Genomic DNA, 26854 nt, shown 5'->3' with positions numbered 1-26854 from the left:
TTCTGTCATGGTGCTGTTATCCCTCCGGTCGGAAAATGGAGTGGAATGTCTCACCAGTTCTCTGGGGCAGCAGCGGAGTCAAATTAGAGGAGAAATTGTGCAGCTATGTAATGTGAAAGCCTGACATACATTGCCAGAGATTGTTGATTGCCCGACTGTAGAACTGAATATGGGCAGTTTTTTCCATAAAAAAGAAAGGGTAATAGAGGAGGTTGTTACGGATGAATGGAGCAGCACTGAGATGTGCCTGGTGCATCTGCACCAATAAATCCCAAATTCTGGCGAGTCCCGTGTCCCTGAGAGTGCCAGCGGGACGGTTGCAGCGGCTCAGCAGAGGAGCTACGCGTGGGGATGCGATGCTGGGTGAGAGTGGAGGGGTCCGTCGCATCCCTGTTCAGCAGGACCGGGGGCAGGAGGAGCGCGGATCTTCCCAAGGGCACCCTCAGGAGCTCCCGGGCTCCTCGTCTCCCCGTTCCACTGAGGTGAGGACGCTGGAATAGCACGGGTGAAGGAAAGTTGTGCTTTTATGGTCATATTTTTAAGTCCATCTTTCTGCTCTTCTAGCAAAGGATTCTTGATGTATGTAAAAGCTTTTGGAAACAAGGGTACGTATTTGTATCTGTTTTGAGTTTTCTGTCCTTTTTTCCATGTGAGAAATTAGCCAGTAGCACAGGCTGGGGAACCTTGCATTTCTATTTTTGTAGAATTATAGTTAAAAGTGGTCTGCGTAAATCTTCTGGGAAGAGTCTTGTCTTGCCCACAACTCAGACTCCGATCTTGTCTTTGAATAGATGCAGCTGCACTGTTTTTCTCTGGGTTGGTTTTTTTCTTTTTCCCCTGCGTAAGGGCTTGAAATTTGGCAGCATTTAATCTTGGCTGAGCGATGGCAGCAGACACGACGCTAGGAAAACCTGGAATACGAGGCTGAAGGGGGAGGGAGTGCGGATTTCGCCTGTCGGTGGGACCCCTTGGACCTTGTTACCAGCAGAGACGTGCAGAGCCCTCGTTCTTGCCGAGCAGCTCTTGCTCCCAGCTCTCGCGGTGTCTCTTTGACTTCTGCCACACGTCACCCGACAGCCCGAATTTGTCCCAGCCCAGAGAGTCTTGGTGCTGGAAGACTTGTCTGGAGCTGCTGGTGCGGGATGCAGGCGTGGGGCCGTCGACAGGACGGGAGAGCAGAGCAGCCTCTCCCCTTGCTGCCGGCGCCGTGCTCCCCCCACCACAGCACCCACCGCTGCCCCGAGCGAGGAGAGGGCGAAACCTCGTCTGAGCGATGGGAAGAGTCTGGTGGAGCCGGGATGGAGAGGCAGCGGAGGGTGATGCTGCAGCTGGCAACTCATCGGAGAGAAAGCGGGACGGAGAGCTGGGGAGCAACGCGGGAGCTGGGGGAGGGTGAAGGAGGAGACGTGTGGGCTGGCAGGATGCCCTCGGCGAGGCTCCGGGCACAGAGTCATGGTGAGCGTGAGCCTCCTCGGGAGGAGCAGAGGTGGTCGGAGGGTGCAGCGGAGCGCAGGGAGCTGGGGGAATCCTGGGGAGAGCCCCTGGGACCCGGTGGGGTCCGGGGCTGCCTAGAGATGGGGGGACAGGAACTGGGACAGGGGGAGAGCTGGGACCAGAACAGGATTGCTGGAAGGAGCTGTGGTGGGAAGCGCAGGGTGAAGGCTTTGTACCCGCTGGGGCAGTGGTTCTCAGCTTTTTTAAAAGGAATGGTTAAAGGGAAAGGCAACAGTTCAAGTGTGGTAGGAGAAAAGTACATTAAAATGGTTTTTAGGATGTGATGGTTTTGGGTGTGGACAAGTTTTTCTTCATGTGCTCTGCTGCCTTTTCCAAACTGAACGCAGTGTTCCCATCAGAAGTTCGTGTGCCTGTCTCACATGACTTCTGTGAGCTCAGCAGTCCCAAAGGAGCAGAGGGAATGCCTGTCGAGCCATCTTGGTCTCCAGGGCTTTCTAGCCTCCAGGTGGCATGAAAATTCTCTGGAAGTATTGAGTTCAACGTGCTCCGGTCCCGGCTCCTCCCAGCTTGTCATCAAGTGGCTGAATGAGTTCACTTTCAGAAGCAAAGATAAAGTGATTGGGTTGTATTGAGAATTTTGGCCAGACTTTATTCCTTTTTTGTTCTTCTTTGTGTAATGGCTTCTCACAGAAACAACTCTGAGGGGAGCAGGGCTGGTTTCCATCTGTCTGTGACCTTTCGGTTGTGGGCAGTAGATTGGACAAGTCGGTTTTGAATAAAACACTCAGAACTAAAAGGAAAAATGGGGCTAGGATCTTTCTATCAGTGATGTAGAAAGAAAGAACATCCAGCAGAATACTACAGTCTCTGAACACACCAGTAGAAAATGCCGATCTTGAAGCACCCCTTGCTGTCCCTGCCAGGGCGCCGGCCCTCGGAGCTGTCTGCCAGGGGACCCCCAGCCAGCGCTGGTCACGGGCAAGCGCGAGGTGGCCCCTCTCGTTCTGGAAGCCCGTGGCTGTTTAGCTTGGTCCAGGTGAGGTCACCAAGCCCTTGCCCATCCCTTTCTCGTCCTGTGCTTGGCGTGCCTTTCACGGTGCTTGGCGGAATGCCCCTGGAGCTGCTCAGGACTCGCCGTGACAGTTTTGATCAAAACTCCTCTCTCGGGCAATCTGTAAAATCCCAGAACATGGATAAAAGTGTCAGTTACCTACTGTGGGTGACATCGCAAGGACCATTTCCCATTTTATTTTTAGGCCAGGAGAAGGGGGAGAAAAACAGCACGATGACGTGTCTGAAAGACTGAAGGCACTTGCGACAGCCTTATATTCATTTCCTCAAGTAATGCTTTTATTTTGCAGTGTTGGTGGTGATGTGTCTATTCTTCTCCCGCTAGATCTCTTATTTATTTGGATCTGATGAGTCTTGCTCCTGGCGTCTCTTCTAGGGCCACGGTAATGTCTTTAAGGAAGGGGTTCTGTTCTGTTGCTGGGTGATGGATTGTGCCGGGCGAGAGCCGAAGCCGACAGGCAGGGACACGGTCCCCAGCACGCCCTGCATCCAGGGTAAACACGAACATATGGTGCCAAGGAGGTTTGCTGCGGGCGCCAGCCGAGGATAAACACGACAAGCTGTTGTTTCGGAAGGGTGGCACAGGATGAAGATTGTGGTAAAGAAAACAAATAGTGTCACAGACACAGAAATGAGATTCGCGCTGACGTCTGTCAGGGCTCCGCTGGGGGCTCGGGGGGGAGAGTCCTGGCTGCTCCCGACGCGCGGCAAGCGCTGTTGCAGCCGTCGTCACCGCGCTGCTTCCTCAGCCATCATCAGCGTGCTGCCACTGCAACCGTGGACGTGGGGGGCGATAAATCACACCGGGAGCCACCATGCTGTCATGTAGACAAACCTTTTGTCAGTGTGGGGTGATGGCAGAGTCTGGTTTCGGTCTCGGGTTGATCGGGGAAGGGTGTCAGAGAGAGAAACACGGCAGCTGTTGGAGCGCGCTGGCTTGTCGGGAGCTAGCTAGTGATGGGAGGGAAGTTCTTCTCTTGCTGGTGGCCATCCCGGTCATCTCATGATTTTACTTTTTAGATGTCTATTATTGTTAAGTAAAAGAAACAGCCTCCCCATGCCCAATTCCCAAAGAAACAGAATGGATTTAGGGATAAAATGACTTTTTTTTAATACCTTGGCTCCTGTAAGTAGAGGGATATTCAGTCTTGCAGAGTTATAACTGACCAAGGAAGGTGTACAGAATGCATTTTGGGGACCCTGTGGTGGGGTAAGAACTGTATAAGTCAGAAGTTGAAGAGATCAAGTCTGTGCACTCTAACATGAAGTGTTGGTTTGGTTTTTTTTTTTTTACAGGAACAAAATAATCATATAAAGTGCACTTAAGGAAGGGCTTCCTGTAGAAATTGCTGTCAGCCCAAGGTTAAGATGCCTTGGTTATTGTATCACTGCTAATATACGCTCCTAAACTTGGCATGAAGTGAGCAAAAATTGTTTGTTATGGAGCAGGTGAAGAAAACAAGGAAGGCAAAAAAACGTATTGTTGGCCTCTGGTGTTTCACTGAGATGATGTGGCTTTGGTTTCCTCCTATTCTTCCAAGGAAGAGTCAATAAAGCCTGAAAAACATAGTAATTATTAAATGTGTTTCTATTTGATCTGGTAAAACATGAAGATGTGGTTAAAAACATACAAAGCTCAGAAGTCATCAGATTTTTGCACCAAAAGAAACGGGGCAGCTGTTTGGATGCCTGAAAAAGGTGCATCATCTCAGACGACGTGGGGAGGAGGAGTCCGTCGTTGCTGCTGGTGTCTGTCCGTGGGGGGTAGGGTGGTGTGTGCTGGGACCTTGTGTCTTGGCGATTCCTCAGGCTCGTTGTGGTAGCCCAGCCGGCTCTGGCGTGTGTGCGCGGTGCTGGTGCGGGACGGGCTCTGGTGAGGGCTGGCCGTGGTTGGGGAAGTCAGCTCTGCTACTGGAACAGCTGCTGTTGGTAGTACTTCAATTCAGTATGGAATGAGCGTGGCTGTGTCTGTATATCTGGAATCGAGCATGTGCCCGCGTGTTTGTCCTGGGGCTTGCCCAAGGTGTCTTGAGTCCGTGGGAGCTGAGAACGTGAACCTCAAGACTTTAAGCTCCGTCTCCCTGTCTAGGCAAAAGGCAGCTCTCACAGGAACGTCTTCTTGGGGTCGTCAGTCTTCTCCCTTGTGCGAGACAGATGCTGTATACTTTCCTGTGACTGAGGACCGCCTGGTCTGAAAACTTGTCACCCGTGGGTGTTGGGGACCTGCACTGTTGGTCATCCTCCTGCAGCCCAGGAGCCCATTCACCGGCACAGGGCCTGCACTGGAGCTCTGCCGGCCGCTCGTGGAGAGCCTTGGCCAACGAATGAGCCAAGCTGGCTCAGTTGTTGGGCGTGTGTGTCTGTCTTTCTGGGGTCTTCTCATGAAAGCTGGAAACCTCTTTTTCAGGTCTGAAGTGCGTGTGCCAGCTGTGTGAGCACACCAACTTCACCTGCCAGACGGAGGGCGCCTGCTGGGCCTCCGTCATGCTGACCAACGGGCGGGAGGAGGTCATCAAGTCCTGCGTCTCCCTCCCGGAGCTCAACGCGCAGGTCTTCTGCCACAGCTCCAAGAACATCACAAAGACCGAGTGCTGCTACACCGACTTCTGCAACAACATCACCCTCCGCCTGCCCGTCGGTAAGTGCCGCCCGAGCGCTGGTGTGGCAGCGGGGGGTGCAGGAACACTGTGCGGGGGACGCGGCTGTGGGAGCCAGCAAATGGGGATTATAAAGGCTGTCTGTCAAACAGCAGCTATTTTTTTCCCAACTTGTTTCAGACAGGAAAATCTAAACTACAGCTCTATTTGGGGAAAAGAGAATTTCTTGGATCTCCTAAAGAGATGCTGTCTTTGATATCCCACGAGGCATCAACCGTGACGATGAAAGGAAGTGTCTGAAGGAAACAGACTTGTAACTGCACAGATTTTATGGGCTGGAATATCTTAAGGGAGTTTGTGATTTGAATTGGCATTAGTCTAGATGTTAGGAAGGCGTCCGAGGTACTGGGGACTGTCCACGGGGCATGGATCAGCAGTGTATGGCAGCTGTGAATTAGCAATTGTGGGGAGCGGAGAGCTGTTAGCTGCTGCGTCACAAGGAAATAATGAGGACCTTGCACTGGCTGAAGTCCTACAGTCTCAAAATCTCTGCACACAATTTAAAGGACCTGCTTTAGATGGCAGACTGGAGGGGTTTGGAAAGGTTAGTTGTAGGTGCTGACTGAATTGTATGTGGGAAATGCATGTTTTCGGACAGACGGGTGTCCGGGTTGGCGGTGGGGTTCGACCCGTAATGGGGCAGTGCCCCAGCGCGAGGGGAGCTGCTCTCCTCATTGTCCTTGGCCGGTCTGTGTCACCGAGTGCCATGTCTTTGCCATGGGGACTGGTGAGCGATGCTGCAGCTCGTGCTGGTGCGCCCGTGCTCCAGCAGCAAGGGGTTTGCAGTTTGGTGTGGTCAGGGCAGCAGATGTGTCCTCTCTGTTGGTGCGGGTCATACGGCACGGAGGGTCTGCTGCTGGGGGCAGAGGGGTGAAGGACACCGAGTCGTCGCTGGGGGCGTCTTTGGCTGATGCTGCTTCAGCAATCCTGAGCTTTGGGGTTCTGCAGTTCATTTTAGCAGCTTTTGTTCGATGTTAGGTTGGCGTCACTGATTCCTGCCCAGCAGGGAGGAGGAGAAGGTGTAAGATTCCGGGTCCCAGTTAGAGGGAGGAAAAAGATTTGCACTTCCAGAAGCTCTGTGCGTTACAGAGCTGGTGCAGTACTTGAGTCTGCTGGACTCAAAATTGTGTAATGAAGCTGGTTCAGTGTTTTTTTAAGATAAATATTTATACTATTTTTAAGTTTAATTGGTTGACTCTTCTTCCCAATATTTGTGCTTAATCCAGGCTTTTTTTGAAAAAGCTGTAAAATATACTACTATATCAAATACCTTTTTATATACTTACGCCAGTGAGAGATGCTACAGGTAAGAAAGATGCAAATTAATACATAATTTACAATTACAAGTGGCACTTAAGCTGCTATCATCTAGTACTTAACAGAATTTGGAAGGCTGTTTCTGGGAGCACTTGGGATATCGTATAAGGTACCGGAGGGCAGACCATGAGGAGCTGCCGTGGTCGCCTTGGGGACTGTCATCTCCTGGTGTGGGCAGGCAGATGTTCCCACCAGCCCAGGCAGAAGCTGGGAGGTCTGTACCCCGGGGCCTCGTCTCACCTGCTGCGTGGGGCAGGAATAAGGATTATTTAAGTATTTTCCTTTCAGGTGACAACAGAAGGGAGATGCTAATAGTGGTCATGCCCTAGAAATGTAGAAACAAAATACCATGCTGCTTTTTTTTTTTTTTCCCAAGTTGGGATGCTGGAATCTTGGGAGAAGACTGCTATTTATAGTGGAGGCATGTCTGTCGTTCTAGCACTTGAACCGGTAGTTGCAAAACCTCTGGTTTCATGTTTCCATACCAGAGAAAATTAATTACTTAATTTTTAGCCTGAGCCCTTTGCTCTAAACATTTGGGGGAATTCACGTTAGTCAAAAATTTAACAGTGCCAGCGCTATTTGCTTGGTGGCCGTTTCTGACAGCCCTTCACACAGTTTGTGCTGTAGGAAAGCTTCATTTGGGCTGCGGTAACACTAACCTTTCTGAGGGGCGTCACAGAGCCGGGGTGTCGGTGAGGGAGCCGGGCTCTGCCGGGGACCTGCACCCTCCGCATCAGGGACCCTGCGCACTCCATGCCAGGGTCCTGCCGTGCCAGGCTCCACCGCGAGAAAACCTTCTTGAAGGGCATTGCTGGGCTGTGCTGGTGGGTGCGGGTGTTCCCCTGCTTGGGAAACCACTGTTCGTTCCCAAAGCGAGTTTTCAGGCAACTCCTTGCTCAGCTTGCATTTTTTCTTCCTTCACTTCTGGTCTTGTATGGTACCCCGAAATCCAAATCTGGATCTTGGGTTAGTCTCTGGCTCGGGGCAAGAAATTTAAAATGGAGTCACCATAGCAAGTGGCCAGCACTGGAACCGTCAGCTGGTCTGACAAGACATGGAGGCAGTTCTCGGCTTAGTAATTAGTCCATTATCTCACTGACACTGTAGAAGTTTCTGTTGCCACCGCTGGGTCGGGATTCACACGGCTTGGACCTGGAAACGGTCTGTGCTTGGGCCGTGCTGGGGTAAAGGAGTGCTTGGCCCAGAGGTCCATGTGTGATGCCACCTCTTCCTCGGCACGTCCCTGTGTACTGTTGTCTTGTCTTGGTCGGTTGTCCCTTGCCAGCCACGACTGGGTCTGTTCATTAGTGCTTAACTTAGCACACAGGCTCTCTGGTCTTTTAAACATACCTGCTTTGTCAAAGTATGTATTTAAGCCAGCCCACCCTGTTTTTTAAAGAGCAGTCTTACATGCAGGTTGGCACTTGGTACGGACATCTTGATATGGAAGTTCTCCCCCTCTCTCCATTATGCAGATTCTAGTGTAAAAGTAGAGTTTGTAGCTATGAGAAGCTTTGCCTGTAGGCAGGGGGGCATCTCAGGGAGGAGGAGAATCCCAGAGCGTCCGGGGTCGGCAGGGACCCCTGGAGGTCACCCGGTCCCAGCCCCTGCCAGAGCAGGGTCCCCCAGAGCCGTCGGGCAGGAACGCGTCCAGGCGGGTTTGGGATCTCTGCAGAGCAGGAGACTCCACACCTCTCTGGGCAGCCTGGGCCAGGGCTCGGGCACCCTCCCAGGAAAGGAGTTTTCCCTCCTGTGGGGCTGGAAGTTCCCGTGTCCCGGTTTGTGCCCGTTGCCCCTTGTCCTGTGCGCGGGCACCACTGAGAAGAGTCTGGCCCCACGCTCTTGCCCCCCGCCCTGTAGCTGTGGCTGGGCATTGAGGAGATCCCTCTCAGGCTGCTCCTCTCCAGCGGAACAGCCCCAGGGCTCTCCGCCTGTCCTCAGCAGGTCCCGTGTGGTCGGTGCAGATCCTGCCAGGCGAGGCAGGACCCTGGCAGGCTCTTCCCTCTGGGTGGTGGCCAGTGCACCCTCTTCCCCCTGGCCACTGCACCGGGACATGAGCCCGTCCCTCTGCTTGTTGTCACTGACCCGCTTCGGCTCGGCCGTGCTGGGTACCAAGGGTTTTATTTTGTAAATGTGTCAGGAGTGGCTGGAAAACAATCAAGTGGCTTGCGGCATGAGGCTCTCTGAGGGCAGAAAACAATTTGTTAGTTTTGATTCTCGCACGTGAATTCCCCAGTAAAACTGCAGATGGCATTGCCTGCCTCGGCCAGCAGCAGAGCGCTCGGCCTGCGCCTGCGTGGGGGCAGGCTGCTTTCCTCTTGAGTTGTTGTTTTACAGTGTGTGAAAACATACATTTTTTAGGGACAGATTCAACCTGGATATGTGCTTTTTATATGCTTATTGTTGGCAGGGGTTTCATTATGGTATTTTGCATTAACGGGTGCTCAGTTCCAAAGGGCAGGATTAGTTTGCAGGAATTAGGGGGTTTCTGTGTTACCCTGAATTTATTTGCAGGTTTGTACTGTTTGAACTGGAATGCTTTCTGCCCCAGTGGGTGGCTTGAGGTGACCGTCCCCCGTCAGTGGGTTGTGGGGAAAGGGCTGCAGGACAGGGCCCGCACGCTGCGTCCTCCATGGGCCCCGGGAAGATCTCCATGTGGGAAACTGGGAAATCGCCGCCATGCGCCTCCGTGTGCGGCAGGTGTTTTCAGGAGCTGCTAATGAGAGCTAGAAGACTTCTCCCAGCTGTAGACTTGTGTCTCACAGGACTCTCGGGCCATGTGTCAGAGCTGGGACATGCTTCCTGTGGTCTCTGCCCCCAGCCCGCCTGTGAGCAGGATTTACCCCGCTCCCAGGCCTGGCCACAGGCCTTCACCTGCAGTCGACCGCTGGAGCTTCTTCCAACCCGGTGCTTCCACTTGGTTGTGGCGCAGGGTGCTGTTTCACCCCAGTAGGAGTAAGTACAGGCTGGGGAACTGCTTTCCCATCCCTTCTCCGAAGCAGCGAAGTTGCTGTTGGCTTTGGTCACCTCCTCAGGTGGAGGCAGGGACCCCGCGTCCGCGGAACCTGCGCCCGAAGGCTCAGGCGCTTCGCATTTGGTGCCAGGTGGGGTGAGCGGGACTTTCTCAGCTCTGGTGTCCTCGTCTGCTTTGGCAGTGTGTCTGTAGACATGTGGAGAAAAGTTCATCCTGCTGCTCTTCCGAACCTCCTGATCTCAAAGTACCTGCTGAGGCTGGATATTAGTTCTCCATCTTTACAGATACTGAAAATTGGGGCTGGATCGGTGCAGGTGGGTTTGCGAATTTGTCAGGGGATTCTGGGCTTCCTGACCAGGCTCCTCCAGGGACTGGCTAAAGAAAACATCAGCCTCTCTGAGGAAAAACACGGGGATGTGTTCAGTGTGTGCAGCCACACTGGTGGGAAACTTCAGCACAGCAAAGAATCCTCTGTAAAAGTTTTGCTTCTAGAGGTTTTAGGGTTTTTCCTTCAAAGGTACCTCTGTGATTCCAGCGAAAGGCTGCACGCAGCAAGAACGGTCTCCTCTCTGCTCTGCACAGCAGCATCTCCACAACTTGAGACAAAAAGCGTATGATTTTTGCTCTGTGTTTGCATAGTGGAAAATGAGTCAGAGGAGAAAGGGGGCTTTATGGAACAACATTAAGCTAATAGTGGGATCAACAAACTGTATAATAAGTAATTTCCAGTAATTTCTTCTTTATTCCTATTGCCCAAACTGTACAAAACCGCAAATGGCCCTCGTATCACCCACAGTGGCACACACTGGGATGAAAGAAAGGGAAATATGGTGGAACTCCTGAAACAAAATCCCTTGAGTATATTTGTATTGCCAGGAGAGATGGATGGTACCAATTAGACTAATTGTTGGGCAAGGTTTTTATATTTTGTTGGGTTTTTTTTAATATTGTCTGCAGGTTTTGCATGAACTAATAATTACTCTTCGTTTACCTGTTTGAAAATGCCTGAAGACATTGAAGCCCTTTTGGGAGAATGGCATGCACGGATATGTTAGTATTAAGGAAGTCAGACACTACTGTACCACAAGTTTTATAAGGTACATCTTCATGCAGAAAATGAGAAGAATCAGCCTTCAACCAGTAACTTTCTGAATAAACCCCAGTGTTTGAACGTGAATTGTAAGGGCAATCTCTTCGTTCGTTTATGGCCCTTGGGAGTTGCCTGGGGCCCCGAGGGCAGAGGATGCGCAGGCTGAGCCGTGGGCTGCGGTTTGGGCAGGGCTCTGCCTTTCCGTCTCCTTTACTTTTGGTGTCCCTCGTCCTTATCGAAGGGGATGGAAAGGTCTTGCTTTGTCTTCTCAGCTCAGGCTTGGTCTGAGATTAGCGTTAGAAGGAAGGTCTGGTCAATGAGTGCAGAGGCAAAACACAATTCTTCTCACTAACTCTCCTGAAATTGAGTGATGGGTAAAAACAGGGAAGGTGGGGAACGGAGCAAGAAAAGGACAGGAAATATTTTTTATGTTTGTTTCTCTCTTCTGGGTGGCCACTTTAGTTCCTCTTAACTGATGGTTTCTGAAAGCCACTGCTAGAGTTCAGTGTCCAACATCAGCAGTTTGCGTTACTACTCTGCTGCAAAGTGCTAACAGAAACGTGATTTAGCTGGCTGCTTTCTGTTCTGGCTTTTTTAATGAAGAAAATGAGCCGGTCTGCCGTGGCACAGACAGCCTCCGATGGAGGCCAGGACTCAAAAATAAGTGGTGAGGAAGAGCTGCTCGTGAGCAAGCTCCGTCTGGGTCTGGAGCCTGCCAGCCTGCAGGGCTGGCCCGAGCCCAGCCGACTCTGGGGAGATGGGGTCGCTGGGGCCAGCGCGCACCAGTGCGAGCAGTGCTCCAGCCTGCTGCCGGCTGGCCCCAAGGCATCAGCCTCTGAATCGCAGCTGTTCTCTGTCCGGCCGTTCGGAGGTTGGCTGTCCGTGACCCAGAAGGTGGGCTGTCAGCGTGGGCTGCGGTGCCCCAGAGCTGCTCAGAGGCTGAAGTAGCTGCGGGGGATGCACCAAACCCGGGTCCCCTCTGTGTCGGTGCCGGTTGGTGCTACACCGCGGTTCCTGGGATAATCCCCCGGCTGGACCGATCTGAGGTTTTCCTCCAGAAATCCCTGCGGGCAGAGCTCCAACCTCTATAGCTGCTCTGTGGATGTCTTGTTCTGCAAATGTTTCACATACTTTTGTCCATCTTGGCCGTCCCAGATCCGTGTTCTCTGGAGGGACCGGTGGGAATACAGCCATGCGAAGAGAAGGCAGGGCTGGGCAGGGGAGGGGGAAATGGCAGCTCAGGTAACGTGTCCGTTTATCTCCTAGCTGTGTCCCTCATGGATTTGCTTGAACATCTGCATCCTCGAGCAGACCTTTCCCAGCTGATTTCTGAATGCCCTGGAAAGGGGCGCTGGGGTCTGTAGTCATGGTGGAAGCTGGAGAAACTTGAATTTTAAGCTCTAGTCCAAATTGTGTATTTTTGAAATTGTTTGAAAGTCTTCTGTGTGCCCAGAGCCTGTGTGACTAGAGCCCCCCATTAGATGCAATATATTTTCTTACTACATTGGAAAGAACATGTAATTTTTCCCCCTGAGTGGCTGAAGAACTTAAACACGTGTGATTCAGGGCTTTTAGAAGTCTTATGGTGCCCGTTATATGTCAAAAGCAAGGCAAACATATGTGAGAGTTTCTTTTCTGTTGGAGGAGAAAAAAAATCCGTCCTGGTTTTTTTGATGCCTGAAAGTTCTCTTTTGTTTACACAACTTGGAAGTATAACTATACCATATTGTGAAATTGCTAAATATTGCCAGATGTGCTATTTTTGTTTCATACATGGCAACGTGTCTTCAGCTTCTATTCTTGATTAGTAAGTCATTGAATAGCACATTCGAAATGAGATTGCAAAATGTTATGATTAATGGTGTTGACTTGATGGTTTTAGGTAGTCATGAGGGATTTTCTTATTTCCCAAAGAGTTTAACGTTGCACAACTGCTGAAAACATTACCATGCTAATTTGGTGATGTAGCCTTTAATTACTGCTTGTACCATGCCTGCTGTGTGTTTTGCCCCTGTGCTGATTTTGGTCGCCTGTCCCGAGGGCAGTTTGTGCTGCGGGAAGCGCAGGGGCCGTGGTGTGTGCGCCCAGGACCAGGACACCCGCGGTGCCGGCTGCAGGACACCCTGTGTCAGGGTCAGGGTTGAAGACGCTGCCAACCAACTCTAACGCAGAAACCACCGCGCTGGTGCTTCTCAAGTCTCCTGTGTGTGCTCTATGAAGACCTGGAAAGGGTTTGAGTAGTTGCCACCAGCCGTGATCCGCACTTTCTTTGGCACAGCCAGTAGACTGAAGGATGACAAAGGAGGTTTCCAGCTGACTGCTTCCAAGAAACTTCTCTAGACAGTCAGGATCTCTTCATTCCCCAGGAACTCGGTGGAGATGCCGTGCAAACTGGCCTGGACACCTCAGCTTCCAGTCTCACTGCTAACTTGCCTTCTGCCCTTGAGCTCCCTCCACTTAGCAGCATCTCAGAGGAGACCTGTAAGCATCACTGAACTTGATTTTATTCCGAACAACCGTCACTGCATAAGTCATAACGCTGGCGTCTGCTTGTGTTCCTGCTGCTGGCTGTCACCCTTCTGAGCGGGTGTGAGAGTGTTTGAATTTTGCTTCTGCTTCGCTCTGACGTCTCGCTGTGCATCTCTGGAATGGCCACGAGTGTCTCTCTCTCTCTGCTCCCTCCTCCCACCTCGGCCAAGGTTCTCCTGCTCCTTGTCCCGGCGGTCAAAGCCGTCCGTGTTGCTGCCCGCCCCGCTGCTCGCCTGCTGCCCGGAGCTGCCGCAGGCAAATGTCGCTGAAAATTACTGCTCATGCCGTTCTCCCTCACAGCCTGCACTGCAGTTCCTTCATGATGCAAACTGTGCTCCTACGCGTTTGCAGTAAAAATGTGTCAGAGAACTTTTCTGTTAAAATTCAAGACGTTTTTTCCGATAAAAATCGTTTTGGTGCTTTTTTTAAAGATGTACTGAGCATTTTTTATGTGTCCCTTAAAAATCTGCTATAAAACCTGTTTCAGCGGTTTACAATGTGCAAACAGTGCACTGCAGGTTACAAGTTCTCATGTCCCAGAAGCCTGAGCCACACTGTTGTCTCACTTAATTCTGTGGGCGGTTCTGTGAACCAAACCTAGATTTGCAGAATGTATGACGAGGTAGTGTAGACATAGCCAGTGCAGTAATATGGCTTTAATGTGAAAAACCCTTCAAAAATGGGTACGTACTTTTAGTTTCATCTTCTGAGCGGCGTCTGTCCTGCAATGAAAAATGTGGAAATGCGCGTTTCTGCCCCGTCCTGGCTCTGTGCCTCGGGGCTTTGTGCTTGTCATCGCCCAGTGACCGTGTTCACTGCGGGTCTGAGCTCAGGGCAGCCTCCCTGAACGCAGGGCGAGGTGTTGCTGCAGCGCTGTGGTGTGCAAATGGTCCAGGAACAGCTAAGGAAAGCTAGGTGAAGTAATTAATTTACTGTGCCCTTAGCGAACTTGGCTTTTCTCCTATTCAAAGTTTCTCTAGAGCCGCTTCCCAATTTTGGGAGTTCCTGGAAAGTTTTATGTATATATCTAGGTATGTATAGAATTTTAAGAAAAAAGAAAGCCCACAGTAACTGTTACTTTTTTTCGCCTGTGTAGGTTCGCCACCTGTAACACCCAGGCTGTAAAGGAACAGGCTTGAAAGTAAAGGAAAAGAGAACAAATGTGGAGATTTTTAAGAAGTTGCTCCTGGAGAGAGCGGTGCTCGGGAATGGAGGGAGCTCAGAAGAAGAGGGAAGAGGAGGAAGGAGCTGGAAGGACTGGGAGGGGGACACAGGACGGTGATGACCGTACTCTGGGAGAAGGGGCTGCGGTGACCCAGTGGCAGACGTGGCTGATGAGGTGGGACCCCAGCAGAGAGGCTGTGGTCATATGGGGATGGGGGGAGGACGTCCCACCAGGACCACGTCCCACCAAGACCACAGCATGCTCGCTGCCTGCATGTTGGCGTTTGATGGGCAGCACCAGGGGCTCTGCGGTGCTGGAGGTCACTTGCTGCTGGGAGCAAAGGCTCTCCGGTTGGACTGCTGTCACTGCTGCCGGCAGCGGGGAAGGATGCGGCTCCAGGCACTGAGCTCCTGTGCGCATCTGCGAAGATGCCCCTCGGAGCCTCTCTCTTCCCACGGGCTCACTTGTGGCTGTCCAAAGATTCCTGAATGGGTTCCTTCTGATACTGTTTGCACTGGCCTAAAAACAATAAAGTTTTATATTTTGTTCATTTTGTGTTATGTTGGGCAGTGGTGGAGTCGCCATCCCTGGAGACGTTCAAAAGCCGGGCAGACGTGGTACTGAGGGACGTGGGGTAGTGGGGGTTTGGGCAGCGTTGGGTTGGTGCTTGGACTCGATGATCTGAAAGGTCCCTTCCAACCTAGAGGATTCTATGTTGTGTGTCAGCAATTGGTGGAAGGAACCGACATTTTATAGTGAGTATCTTGTGCACGACTGTCTTTGGCAGCAACTGCCGATAGACAACATACCCGCTTGGCTCTGCGGGCAAGGATGTGGGTTTGGGCGATGCCTGGCTACACAGGCAATGGCTCCTCACCTGACACGCAGTGCCGGCTGCCTTCCCTCCTCCCGGCCCGCACCGCGGCATCCTGGCCCTGCCACCCCTCACAGCGCCCGACGTCCCTATGGCAGAGGATCCGTATCTGCTGCAGGGGAAACCTCAGCCTGGGGAAACACAACCGGGCACAGGCCAGGACACCCCGGCGTGTCGGCAAACAGGCAGCAGTTGCAAGGAGGGATCCTGCCTGCAAATCCTCTTACGGATCTGCCAGATAGCCCCTGCGTGTCCTGTTGGAGTCCATTAGAGGAAAAGCCTGTGGGAAAGATGTAATATGTTTTCAGAACGGTTTGAATTGTACGCTGTGACTAGACAGGAGGCCTTCTGCTAACATTCTGGTTTTTTCTCTTTTCTCGCTTGTGCATAGCGCTAAAACGTAAGGAAGGGAAGAAAAAGGAGCAAGTTAACTTTGCAGAGCTAGCTTCGCTGCTGGCGCCTCTGAAGGATGGAGTGCGTGGCTTGGCAGGGGCCTGTGAAGAAGCAGCGCTCCCATTGCAGTATTAACTGGAGGAAAGTAACAGTCGATGCTGAGGGCCAGCAGGCTGCTGCTTCCGAGACTCCCAAATTGCAGCAGATGACTATGTACACATCACTTAGCATTTTCCTAATGGGAGAGAGGGTCTTTTTGTTTTCGAGGACAGCTAAGGGGTGACTTTGGTGTGGAGTTCATGATTCTTAAACCTTCTGTAGACTCTAGATCCACTGTTTGGTACTTGCGATTCCGAGCACTGAGGGTTTTTTTGGATTGACTTTGTTTTGTTTTTAGGAGTGGGTGTTGGTTGATTGGTTTGGTTTGGTTTCTTTTTTAGAGTATTTACAATTTTGGGGGCATTAAGGGATTTGTGTGTGTGGATGTGCAAGTAAATACCTTAATAATGTATTCCTGTAGCTTCTTGATGTGCTTTTTTACCCCTGTGGTTCTAAAACGGAAAATGATCTAGGACAGTCCCATTTCTTCACCCTTGTGAAATACAGCTTCCTGAGCACAAGTTCCAAAAGCGTTCTGTGCTAGAAATCCTTTTAATGCCTCATTTGCTAGAACTTTGCATTCCTGTATGCGTTAAGTGTTAGGAAATTGTTTTCCCCAAGGATTTGGGGGCAGCAGGGACAATGTCCTGAGAAATCCATACACACTGTCAAGTGTGGGAAGGGCTTGTGCCCGCTGGTGGCAGCGTTGGTGAGGTCTCTCTGGCTGAACGCAGACCCTGCTGCCCATGGCACTGGGGGGACATCAGCTGCTGGCCATCGGGTTCTGGCTGCGCTGGTTGGGCTCCCACGGTGGGCGTGCTGGTCCTGTCTCTTGGTCTTCTGCAATGGGGAGGTGGGGGATCAGCTAACTGCAGACAAATGGTGTTTTGACACGGTGAACAGATTAAAACTGCGTACTCTATGTGGTTTTGGGACTACAATTGCGAGGAGATGTTCTTCAGGTGTTTGCTGCCTTGCATGGTACTGTGGGAGCTGGGGATGTGCTGTGCTGTGAGAAGCCTGTGTGGGTTTAGTAGCAGAAGTGGAGAGAAGTGGAGAGTGCCCTGCGGAGAGGGTGAGGTGTCTGAGGAGCTTTCCCGGGGTCAGGCGTGGTGATGGTCCGTGTGGCACCTCACCTCCAGCTGTGCTGCCGACAGCCGCGCGCCGCTGAACGTCCTCCTTGAGGAGCTGCTGGTGGGGCTGAGATGGTGGTGTTAGTGGTGATCACAGCTAACATGAGCCTGGCCTTGGTGAAAAGGTGGTGGTGGGGGAAGCTTCCATAACTCAGAGAAAAGTCTGTCTCACTGCTATCGGTCCCGGTCAGGACGACTGTGGGAAGTCATTGAATCTTGATACGTCACTGCTCCACAGCCCTTCACTTACCGTCTTCTTCCCTCCACTCCGCTCTCCCTTGTGTCTTCTGAAAGCGTCGGAATCGCCGGGCAGAGCCAGCGCGGGACCGTTGGTGCTGGCGGTGACGGTGGCGGTGCCTGTCTGTGTCCTCTCGCTGGTGGCGGTGCTGGCGGCGTGCACCCACCGGCGCCGGCGCTGTGCCCGCGGCCGGGCCAAGCAGCCCAACATGGAGGAGCCCCTCTCTGAGTGCAACCTGGTCAACTCTGGGAAGACGCTGAAGGACCTCATCTACGACATGACAACCTCGGGCTCCGGCTCCGGTACGTGGGGCTGCCCTGCTCCTGCCCCTGCGCGGCCGATGGTGCTTCGCTGCCAAGCGTCGGAGCGAGTTTCCTTGGGGCTTAAACCAAAGGCAAACGTGGCACCTTGCTTCTAGGGCGATGGAGAACTGAGCAGAGGGTGCAGGTGGGGACTTATCTCAGGGGCTCTAACACTGGTGACAAGTTTTATGTCACGAGAGATTTTGTGCCAGCACAGTGACCAACAGGCTTGGACACATCTTAGAGCGGCAACAGGGCTTTGTTTGCTCTTTTTTCTCTCAGATTACAAAAGTTGGGTTCGTTGTTCAAGTGGAAGAGTTCAAAAAGGTAACTCAGAACTCAAGTGTGAAACAAGGCGCTGCTGGCTGATGGGGCACGGCTGATAATAAAAGGTACTAAATCTAACTGAACGAGTCAGGACGCCACTCCTGAAATTTTTATAGCGGTGCCAAAATAATGTTTCTCCAAATTTTTGAGTTTGAGCAGAACGGCAACCTTTTTAATATTTTACCTCTTTCTGATATCCTATCTGCTGTGATGCCTCTGTTGCTATTGAGAACCTGGTAAATCAAAGAAAGGCAAAAATGAGGTGGGAATTCAAACATTCCAGCTCATCAGGCTGGTGGTGCGTCTGGTGTGTACAGCCCAGCTTGCAGTAACTAAGAGGTTTTATTTACCTGAAAAATATGTATATCAAGCTTAATTTTATTTATAAGTGAAAAATTCATAAATGGTGCTTAATTTAATTTACTTTATTTTCCATCAACTACATACCCTTTCCGATTAATTTATTGTACTTCCCTGATGTTTTTTCAGAGATAGAATGAGTAAACTCTGGCTTTTTTTACCCTGAAGTTTTAGCTGTTCGTAGGCATCCCTGGGCTAAGACCAGGGCTTTACTGGTGGTGCTGGCAGGCGGTGGTGGCAGATGGAGCCTCGTGCACTGCGCGGTTTGCCCTGATTGCAGCCAAATGGCGATTTTGCTCCTCTCTGTGAGTCGGGGTTGGGCACGGGACAAGCCCGTGGACAGGCAGTAGCGGCTGCAAGGCGTAAGGGCTCTGTCAAGCAACCCGGAGGGGAAATTTGAATAAATTTGAATAAGCTGACCTTCAAACTATAATTTTAACTGCTGATTATTCTGGTCTGTTAAAAGCAAGGTTGTCTTGATTTAAAAAAAATTAAAATAAAATTAGAAAACTTCTTTACGTCCCAAAGCAAATACAGTATCAAATGAAACGAGGCAGGGGATTACGGCTAGCAAAACGAAATGAAGCGGCTTTGATGCTGTGTTGGTTTGGGACTTAACAGAATCCCTCCTGGCAACTGCCCTGGCGTGGGCCCGGCCCCCGCGTTTGCCGGCGCTCGGTCGTTGTGGTCTGGTGTGGTGGCTCTTTACGCATCAGCCATGGCCGGTCTGGTCTCCTGGTCCCACAGAACAGCAAAGCTGGGCTGGTTTGTGATAGGACAAGGGGTGACGGCTTTAAACTAAATGAGGGAAGATTTAGATGATATAAGGAGAAATGTTTTATGCCGAGGGCGGTGAGCCCCTGGCCCAGGTTGCCCAGAGAAGCTGTGGCTGCCCCATCCCTGGAGGGGTTCAAGGCCAGGTTGGCCGGGGCTTGGAGCAGCCTGGGCTGGTGGGAGGTGTCCCTGCCCAGGGCAGGGGGTGGCACTGGCTGGGCTTTAGGGTCCCTTCCAACACAAAGCATTTTGTGATTTTTCAGGCAGGCCATGGTGTATGTGCCGGTTTTTCAGACGTTTTTCCACCCCCCACCCCTGTGTCTGAGGGGTTTGTAATTCCTGTTGTGACCCACAGTGGGTTGTAGCTCTTGGAGGCACCTGTGGGGCTTGTCCCCAGTGCGAGGGGGTTCGTGGTGTCCCCTGGCAGACTGGGAGGGCCGGGCTGGTGCTGGCACGCACTAGAACCTGACCCCTGGTCTTTGGGCTGCCTGAGGCGCTTCAGCACCGAAGTTGTCTGTGGTGCCTAGTGACAGATGCGATGTACGCTCATCTGGCCAGTAACGTTCAAAAATAGGATTTGGAGATATTTTGGATGGGAGACGACTTTCCCTTGGCACTCTTTGAGAGCAAAGTCATGAGTACAACTCGCTGGAAAAATCTCTTAACTTTGGGATTTAAAAATCACTGGTGAACTATTTCACAAATACCCATCTCTTCTTTTCCAACTAGGTTTACCTCTGCTTGTACAAAGAACAATCGCAAGGACTATTGTCCTGCAGGAAATTGTAGGAAAAGGCCGATTTGGCGAAGTCTGGCGTGGAAAATGGTGCGGGGAAGATGTAGCTGTGAAAATCTTCTCCTCCAGAGATGAACGGTCCTGGTTTCGGGAGGCGGAAATTTATCAGACGGTGATGCTGAGGCACGAAAACATCCTGGGCTTTATCGCTGCCGATAACAAAGGTACGCTGCAAGGCGCGGGGAACCCTGGCTGCTGGCTGGGGACTGCTTCCACTGCCCCGCTCCCTCCCGAAATGCCCCTCCGAGCCCCCAGATGCCCTGCGACCATCCCTCTTCATTTGTGTGCCTGAGCCGGCCACAAAACGGGGGGGGACGCTTTTCCTGGCTTATTTTTTTTCATAAATCTGAATAATCTTGCTTCCCCCCGGTAGATAACGGGACATGGACGCAGCTCTGGCTTGTCTCCGAGTACCACGAGCAAGGGTCCCTGTTCGACTACCTGAACAGAGGGACGGTGACGGTGGAGGGCATGGTGAAGCTGGCGCTGTCGGTGGCCAGCGGCCTGGCCCACCTCCACATGGAGATCGTCGGCACGCAAGGCAAGCGCTCCCCTTCCCTGCTCCTCCAGCGGTGTCTGCAAAAACGTCTGTGGGTGAGGTGGTACGGCAAAGCGCTTCACAACCTGCTGTACCGCGAGGAGCAGTGTTGGCATAACACTGGGTGACACGGCATAAACAGAGAATAGGAATGTAATCTTCCCACTGTCGCAGTCGGCGCCTTCTTCCACGGCTTCCAGTGGGTGTCTGTGGGGGCAGCTCTCCTAAAGGGGAGCGCTAATGAGGGATTTTCTAAATGAATTCGGAGGGTGAACTTGCAGTTCCTCGTTTTGTGTTTTATTCCTGAAATACGGATATTGGAACAAAAATGCCCCCAAAGCTTTTTTTTAATTTGTGGGCATTTAGCAGAGCTTTCCCTAGTGCAAAATAGGCTTTAAGGTTTTTGCGGGGTGTAGTAACAAAGTTGAATAAAACTGTTTTTCCTTCCTTGCTCATAATATTAAAATTGGTGCCGTTGTTATCAAAATTGGCGATGTGTCCTCTTTCTGCACACAGGGAAGCCAGCCATTGCGCACCGGGATCTGAAATCCAAAAACATCCTGGTGAAGAGGAACGAAAGCTGCGCCATCGCGGACCTGGGCCTGGCGGTGAAGCATGACTCAGTGCTCAACACCATCGACATTCCCCAGAACCCCCGGGTGGGCACCAGGAGGTGGGTGAGGGCACTGTGCCCATCGCGGGGAAGGCTCCTCCTGGCCCTTCCTCCACCCGTGGCTCATCGGTCATCGTGGGTGTTGGTCATCCCCATGGCATAGTCGGGGCAGGGCATCACACAAAGCAACTGTGGTCTTTGTACAAAATCCCCCCAGCAAAGTGAGCTTTGTCTTCTTTAAAGGTACATGGCTCCTGAGATACTTGATGATGCGATGAACATGAACATCTTTGAGTCCTTCAAGCGTGCAGACATCTACTCTCTGGGGCTGGTGTACTGGGAGATAGCCCGGAGGTGCTCTGTTGGAGGTGAGTTTTCTGGCCTTTTCACTTTGCAATCCAGACCGCCTTTATCTTAAACAAAACAAAATGAATGAAAGGATCCGTGTCCCTGCCCCTGCTGTCCCGCTTATTTTGGCAGTACCTGGCGGTAGAAGTCTGTTGTGGAGCAGTTGTTCAGGGTGGCCCCAAATGTTCCTCTGATCTCTCCCATTGCCTGTAAAAACAAACAATTAGAGTTGATTCTGGAGCAGCGACTTTGGACTTTGTGTTACCTACGCAAGACGTCTTTCCTAGGAATCACTGAGGAATACCAGTTGCCTTACTATGACGTTGTGCCTTCTGATCCTTCGATAGAAGATATGAGAAGGGTAGTTTGTGAGCAGAAGCTCAGACCAAATATTCCAAACCAGTGGCAAAGCTGTGAGGTAAGAGCAGTTTTCCGGTTTATTACAAAGCATATTTAAATTAAGGCAGAATTTTTCAGTGAGACAAAAGGAGCTCGATGTCCAGCCTCTCCTGAATTTAAATGTGTTGTAGATGTCTAGCTCTTTTTCAGCAGAGGAAACTGTCTTTGCACCAAATGCGAACTCTCTGGAGCACAGGTCTTAATTGACGGTATCGCTGTTAATGACCGTTCCAGAGAGCTACGTTTTATCTTCCCGCATTGCGGGTAAAGCGGGCAGAGCGGGAGGCGAGGGCCGGTCCCTGACGTGTTGCTGTGCTCCGTTGGCAGGCGCTGCGGGCCATGGGCAGGGTGATGCGGGAGTGCTGGCACGCCAACGGGGCGGCGCGGCTCACCGCCCTGCGTGTGAAGAAGACCATTGCCCAGCTCTGCGTGCAGGAGGACTCCAAAGCCTGAGCGAGCTCCCTGGAGGAGGAGAGGGCAACGAATTCTTCTGTTTGTCTTTTAACATGTGATAGTATTTTTATTTTTGGTCTACCTCACATAGCGTGGTTCAGTATTTTGAGTGCCCAAACCAGAGCACTGACATCCACCTTCATCTTTGGCCACTGGAAAGGGCAGCTTTGACTCATCTTTTATACAGCAGGTTGATGACTTGCTTTGGTTTTCAAAAGTAAATTAGACACTAGGCTAATCGCAGAAAGGAGCTTAAAACAGCACGGCAGCGTAACGATACCTTTCGCTATTGCGCTTTTTATCCTAGTCAAACTCCAAACAAATTGGAAATAGCTGGTATTGGTTAAAGCTTGTTTGGAAGACAAACCACACCTTTTATCCTCAAACCAAGTAAAAGACCAAATTTAATCAAGCTTTTTACGTATTTTTGCGCAGGAATCTGAAAAGGGGCTGTCAGTAAAATGCATTTTAAAAAACTATATTTATCATTACCTAAGCAAATAAAAGAAAGATGAAAAGTCCACTAAGTATGTATATTGTGGGAAAAAAGCATCTAGTCAGTTTTTTATTAAATTTTAGTTTTATGGTCTTGATTTAATACACAATATTATAGTTTAGGATTTGGAGGTTTTTTTTTACTCCGTTCATTTGTTCATTGAACATATTGATCAAGGGACAATTTTTAACGGTTAGGAAGACATTATAAAGGCAATACTTTTCCGATAGGTACGTAGAGATGGAATGGGAGAAATTCTACCTAAACCGAGAAAGTATATATTTTTAAAAAACAGCTTGCCAATCTGTCGTTGGTAACGTTTTTCTTTTAGTGCCTTTTGCTGTTTTAGGGGGAAGCTTTAACAGAATTAATTCTTGGAAAACTGGGAGCCGCAGCGGCGGCGCCGGGGAGTGGCAGAGCCCGGTCGGAGGCCGCGTGATGGAGCAGCGCCCATCGCTTTGGGACACTAACGCCCTTCTACCACCCCAGTTTTTTGGCACTTAATGTTTCAAATGTCCCCGCGCTCTGGGCCGGATCGCAGTTTGCCATTGTCTGTCACAGTCTAGGCACCTCTTAAAATGTACGTTTAAAGCGCTGATGTCCTTGCACGAAGCCAATAGCGCCTATTCGGAGGTTTCATACGGATTTCTGTAATAGCAGCTGGTTGGTGAAAAGCATTAACGTCTCTAATTCTATTTCCATAATACTGCAAGCTGTAAAAGGTGAGGTGTTTATTCAAAATTCACCAATGTTCTGGCATTTTGTGAATTCTGCCCCACTCTGTGGTCCTCAAATTTGAATATGGTATTCTAGTATTTTTAATAGCCAAAATTATACACGTCATAATAATACGGTTCTTTCAATGTTTCTAAATCCAGGTGATCCACAGAAGTTCAGCCCAGAGTAGCGAAGCTTTGCAAAGATTCGGTGTGGCACATGCAGCTCGGTGGAAGTAAGCCGTTAGCTAATTACGGTATTTAAGATCAACCTTTGGTATGAAACCTCTTGAATAGGGCTCTTACGTGGGAGAATGAACGTTTACTGAGTGGGCTGGTCAGTACCATTAGCGCTTCATCCTGACACACTCGAGGACATTATGGACTCTTTCTGGAGGTTAATTGCCCCGTAAATAGGCTGTAATGCGATTGACCTGTTTGCGTACCTTTTAGTCTCTGCTGCTCGCGTTAACAATGCAAGTCTTTGCACGGGCTGTTTGCTGAGCGGTGGAGAACGTTTCTACTAGATGTCTAGTAGGTTTTTTTCCCAGTATGCTTTCTGAGATACAATCAACGTTGTCTTATAGATTTAATTGTTATGTGCTTCAGCTGCATAAACTACAGCAGGGAGCTCCACAGATGCGTGCTGTGTGAGCTGCTGGAGGGGTCATCGTTGCGACTGTATGATCCAAAGTGCGATGCTGACTTGAGTGTCAAAAGCTTTGCAAAAGATCCAGCATTTGTTCTTGTAGAACGTAACTTGAAAAAAATCCTTATGTTAAAAAGGAACAATCAAAGATTTATTTTTTTTTTAAGTGGGAAAAGGAAGTGTTTTACCCATTGAAATCAGCTCTTACTGAATTTGCAGAATAAGGTGTCTGAAATCAATGGTAGCGGAGTAAAAGTAATTTTAAATAGTATGTCGATTTAGGCCTGTTTTCTCAAAAGTATTTAAACTGTGCAGGTGAGATGAACTTCTCAGAATTGCTTTAGCACTCGGGAAGGTGCATGAAAGGGAATGGTCCGTCCTTCCAGAGCTCTCGACACTTACAGACCCCGTTAGCTCTTTTCCGAGAAAAAATAATCAAATGTTTGTGAACAACCAGAGCAGTGTGTTAAAATACGCATTAAACCCAGTGCTTTGGAACGACTAAGGAGAAGGTATCAGAGGGTGAGGTGAGAGCTGTCGCAGGGGTGGCTGCCGGAGCGGGGTACCCGTGAACAGCGAGCGAGGAGCTCCCAGCTGCCGCCAGCCCATCCCGAGCGTCCGGGATGCAGTCGCACGATCCCAGCATCGCCTGCCCGTGCTGGAGCCTTAAATCACCAAACACAGAGAGCTGCTCAAAATAGCGCTGAAATACCTGAAGGCGATGGTTTTAAACCAGAAAGTACCGCAGTTCCGAAGGGAGACTGGGAGCGAATGGAGCTCGTCCCGAGCGCCTGCCCGGCACCGGCGGGGGCAGGTCCGGGAGGGCGTTGGGGAGCGGAGGACGAGCGGGGTTTGCCGAGTGGGGAAAGGAACCGTCCCCAAAGCGAAGCCTGTCATCTTGGCAGCAGTCTTGGTGCACTGGGACTCGTTAGTGAAAACTTGATCAGTTGCTGTACAAAATGCGAGATGACCAAGGGGTGCCATTAGCTTCTCTTACACAACTTCGAAAACATGTGATTTTTTTTTTGCCTAAAATGGAGGCATTCTCCACGGGGAGAGTGATCAGAATGCTCTCTAGGAGTTTTTCTTCCATTTCTTCTTACGCGGCGGTGGCTGTTCAGGCTGGGTTTTTTCTCTTTGCCCCCCTGGAGCCTCTGAAAATCGTTGAACCACCCTGGGAAGGCCCCCCCTGGTGCTGGGGGCTGTGCGGGGGGACGCTCTGCGCAGCCGGGCGCTGCTGGGACTCACAGCTCCCGCCCCAGGAGCGCTCTACATCTTCCACACACATCCGTGGCCTCAGCCCTTGGGCGCCGGTTGCCCCCTCGCTTCTCGCTGAGCTCGGTATTTTTTGCACCTTTTTTTCTTTTCGGCTGTTGAGAGGTAGATGTACGTTTCAGCAGAGCAGAGTCAGAGGTGACTGAGCCAAGGGGCTGATGCTGTTGTACTGGGCTTTACCGTGTCTGTAAACTTTGCTCCTTTAAAAAAACAAACCACCCCTCCTTGTTTTAGTGACCTTTTCCCTCAATGTATGTTCGTCCCGTTCAAATTGAAGAACAGAGGTTATACTGGGCCTGGTTTTAGGGTGGCTTAGGTTTCTTCAGAGGTTACTAAAAGTTCCTGCTAATCTTCGCTTACAGCACAACTTCTTCAGCTCTTAGAAATTCTCAAGCTCAAGGATGCTCAAGACCGGTCACCGCATTTAGCCTCTCCTAATCCATGCTTCTAGTTTGGGGGAGTTACTGATTTTTATTTTTTTTTAAATTCACTTCTAATAACAACCGAAAGCTTAATGGATGGAATGTGAACTGAAAGGGAAAGTTAATTAACATTTTCTCTAGCATCTTTTTTTCTTTCCCCCTGAACTGCTCCCCCCAAATACCCTTGAGAAATTCAAACTGTAATCTCTTTTGCACTTTCCTATTTTTATAGTAATTTGCACTTAACCATGATCGTTCCCTCGTGTAACCCTATGAATCCTATCATGGTTTAGTTATCGTTATGCCACTTCTTGAAGGGAACACGTTCAGGAATTACAAGTAAATTTGTTTAGAAACATGGCTAGTCCCTACAGCAGGCTGAACGCTGAAGAGAGCGAGGTCCCGACCTGCCTGGGTCTCCTGTGCCCGTCGATGGGCTCGGGGGTGTCCCCAGCGCACCCTTGCTGATGGGCGGGCAGATGTCGTGTTTCTCCTTGCTGCCGGGAAGGGTGCTTTACGAGCGGCCTCCCCGCTGCAGGGGCGCATTCCGCTGCGGGACCGCTGTCTGTGGCGGGTCGCTGTCGGTGTGGGGGCGGGTGGGGAGATGCTCTGTGGCGTTGGCCACCGTCTGCGGGTGCTCGAGCGCATCTTGGTGTAGCGGTGCGTGGTGGTGGAGGTTATGGCACAGGCCTTCCCGCCGAGGCTCCGTGGCCGGCGTGCGGAGCCCGGGGGTCGCTCTCCGCTGGGGGTGGGAGGGCTCTCGCCCTGGCGGGGACCATCCCTGCGTGCTGTGGTACCCCCGGCCCCCGCGGAGCTTCTGGGGAAGGACAGCCCTCTTCGGTTTTAACAGGCAGCACAATTTATGAATGTATGGGAAAACAAGCATTAAGAGGTACGCTATATTTCTACAGAATACAAGAAACGTGCAATAAGTTGTAACCAAAGGCTCTGAATGTATTTTTGGCATAAATAGACTGAATGTATTTTGAATGTAGCTATTACATTTGTCTCTAAATCTGCTGTGGTGTTCAGTTCCAAAAGAGAAATGTGTAGTGTTTTGTCAGTCTACAAACCAGTTTCTGAGTTGTCTGTTTTTTAAAGAAGCATTAATATTTTATCTGGAAGTACTGTAATATTTTAGAACTTAGGATAGCAGTACAATGCTAAAATTGAACCTTCATATTGTGGAATACCTTATCTAGTGTACACTGCGGCAAGTTATTTTTAAAACTATTGCTAAAGTTATTGCTTGATATTGCAGCTGCCCCTGGATGTAAATAATTTGTTTAAATGTTGTATTTTGTATGCATATTTTACATACCAGTATACTTTCGGAAAAATGTGGCGAGTTTAATAAATTAAGCACACTCTGCCATTGTGTTCCCGTG

At 50.6% G+C, this 26854-nt stretch overlaps 1 protein-coding gene across 1 annotated transcript; it reads left to right on the top strand.

Moving 5' to 3' along the window:
* Nucleotides 1-672: 672 nt before the first annotated feature.
* Nucleotides 673-26854, top strand: ACVR1C (activin A receptor type 1C). Its single transcript, XM_074595339.1, has 9 exons — nt 673-1455; nt 4934-5164; nt 17055-17300; nt 19491-19721; nt 19931-20098; nt 20612-20768; nt 20952-21076; nt 21344-21474; nt 21783-26854. The coding sequence occupies exons 1-9, from the start codon at nt 1143-1145 to the stop codon at nt 21906-21908; spliced, it is 1728 nt and encodes a 575-aa protein (XP_074451440.1). The 5' UTR covers nt 673-1142; the 3' UTR covers nt 21909-26854.

The sequence above is a fragment of the Larus michahellis genome, chromosome 7 (genome assembly GCF_964199755.1).
Source record: "Larus michahellis chromosome 7, bLarMic1.1, whole genome shotgun sequence".
NCBI lineage: Eukaryota > Metazoa > Chordata > Aves > Charadriiformes > Laridae > Larus > Larus michahellis.
This window is presented reverse-complemented; position numbering and strand designations above follow the sequence as displayed.

What these genes read in the sequence shown, in the direction of transcription:
- ACVR1C (XM_074595339.1), top strand. Translation starts at nt 1,143, where the DNA reads ATGCAGGCGTGGGGCCGTCGACAGGACGGGAGAGCAGAGCAGCCTCTC. An exon ending in AACCTCGGGCTCCGGCTCCG is followed by an intron (nt 17,301 to 19,490) that starts GTACGTGGGGCT and finishes TTTTCCAACTAG; the next exon opens with GTTTACCTCTGCTTGTACAA. An exon ending in CCGGAGGTGCTCTGTTGGAG is followed by an intron (nt 21,077 to 21,343) that starts GTGAGTTTTCTG and finishes CGTCTTTCCTAG; the next exon opens with GAATCACTGAGGAATACCAG.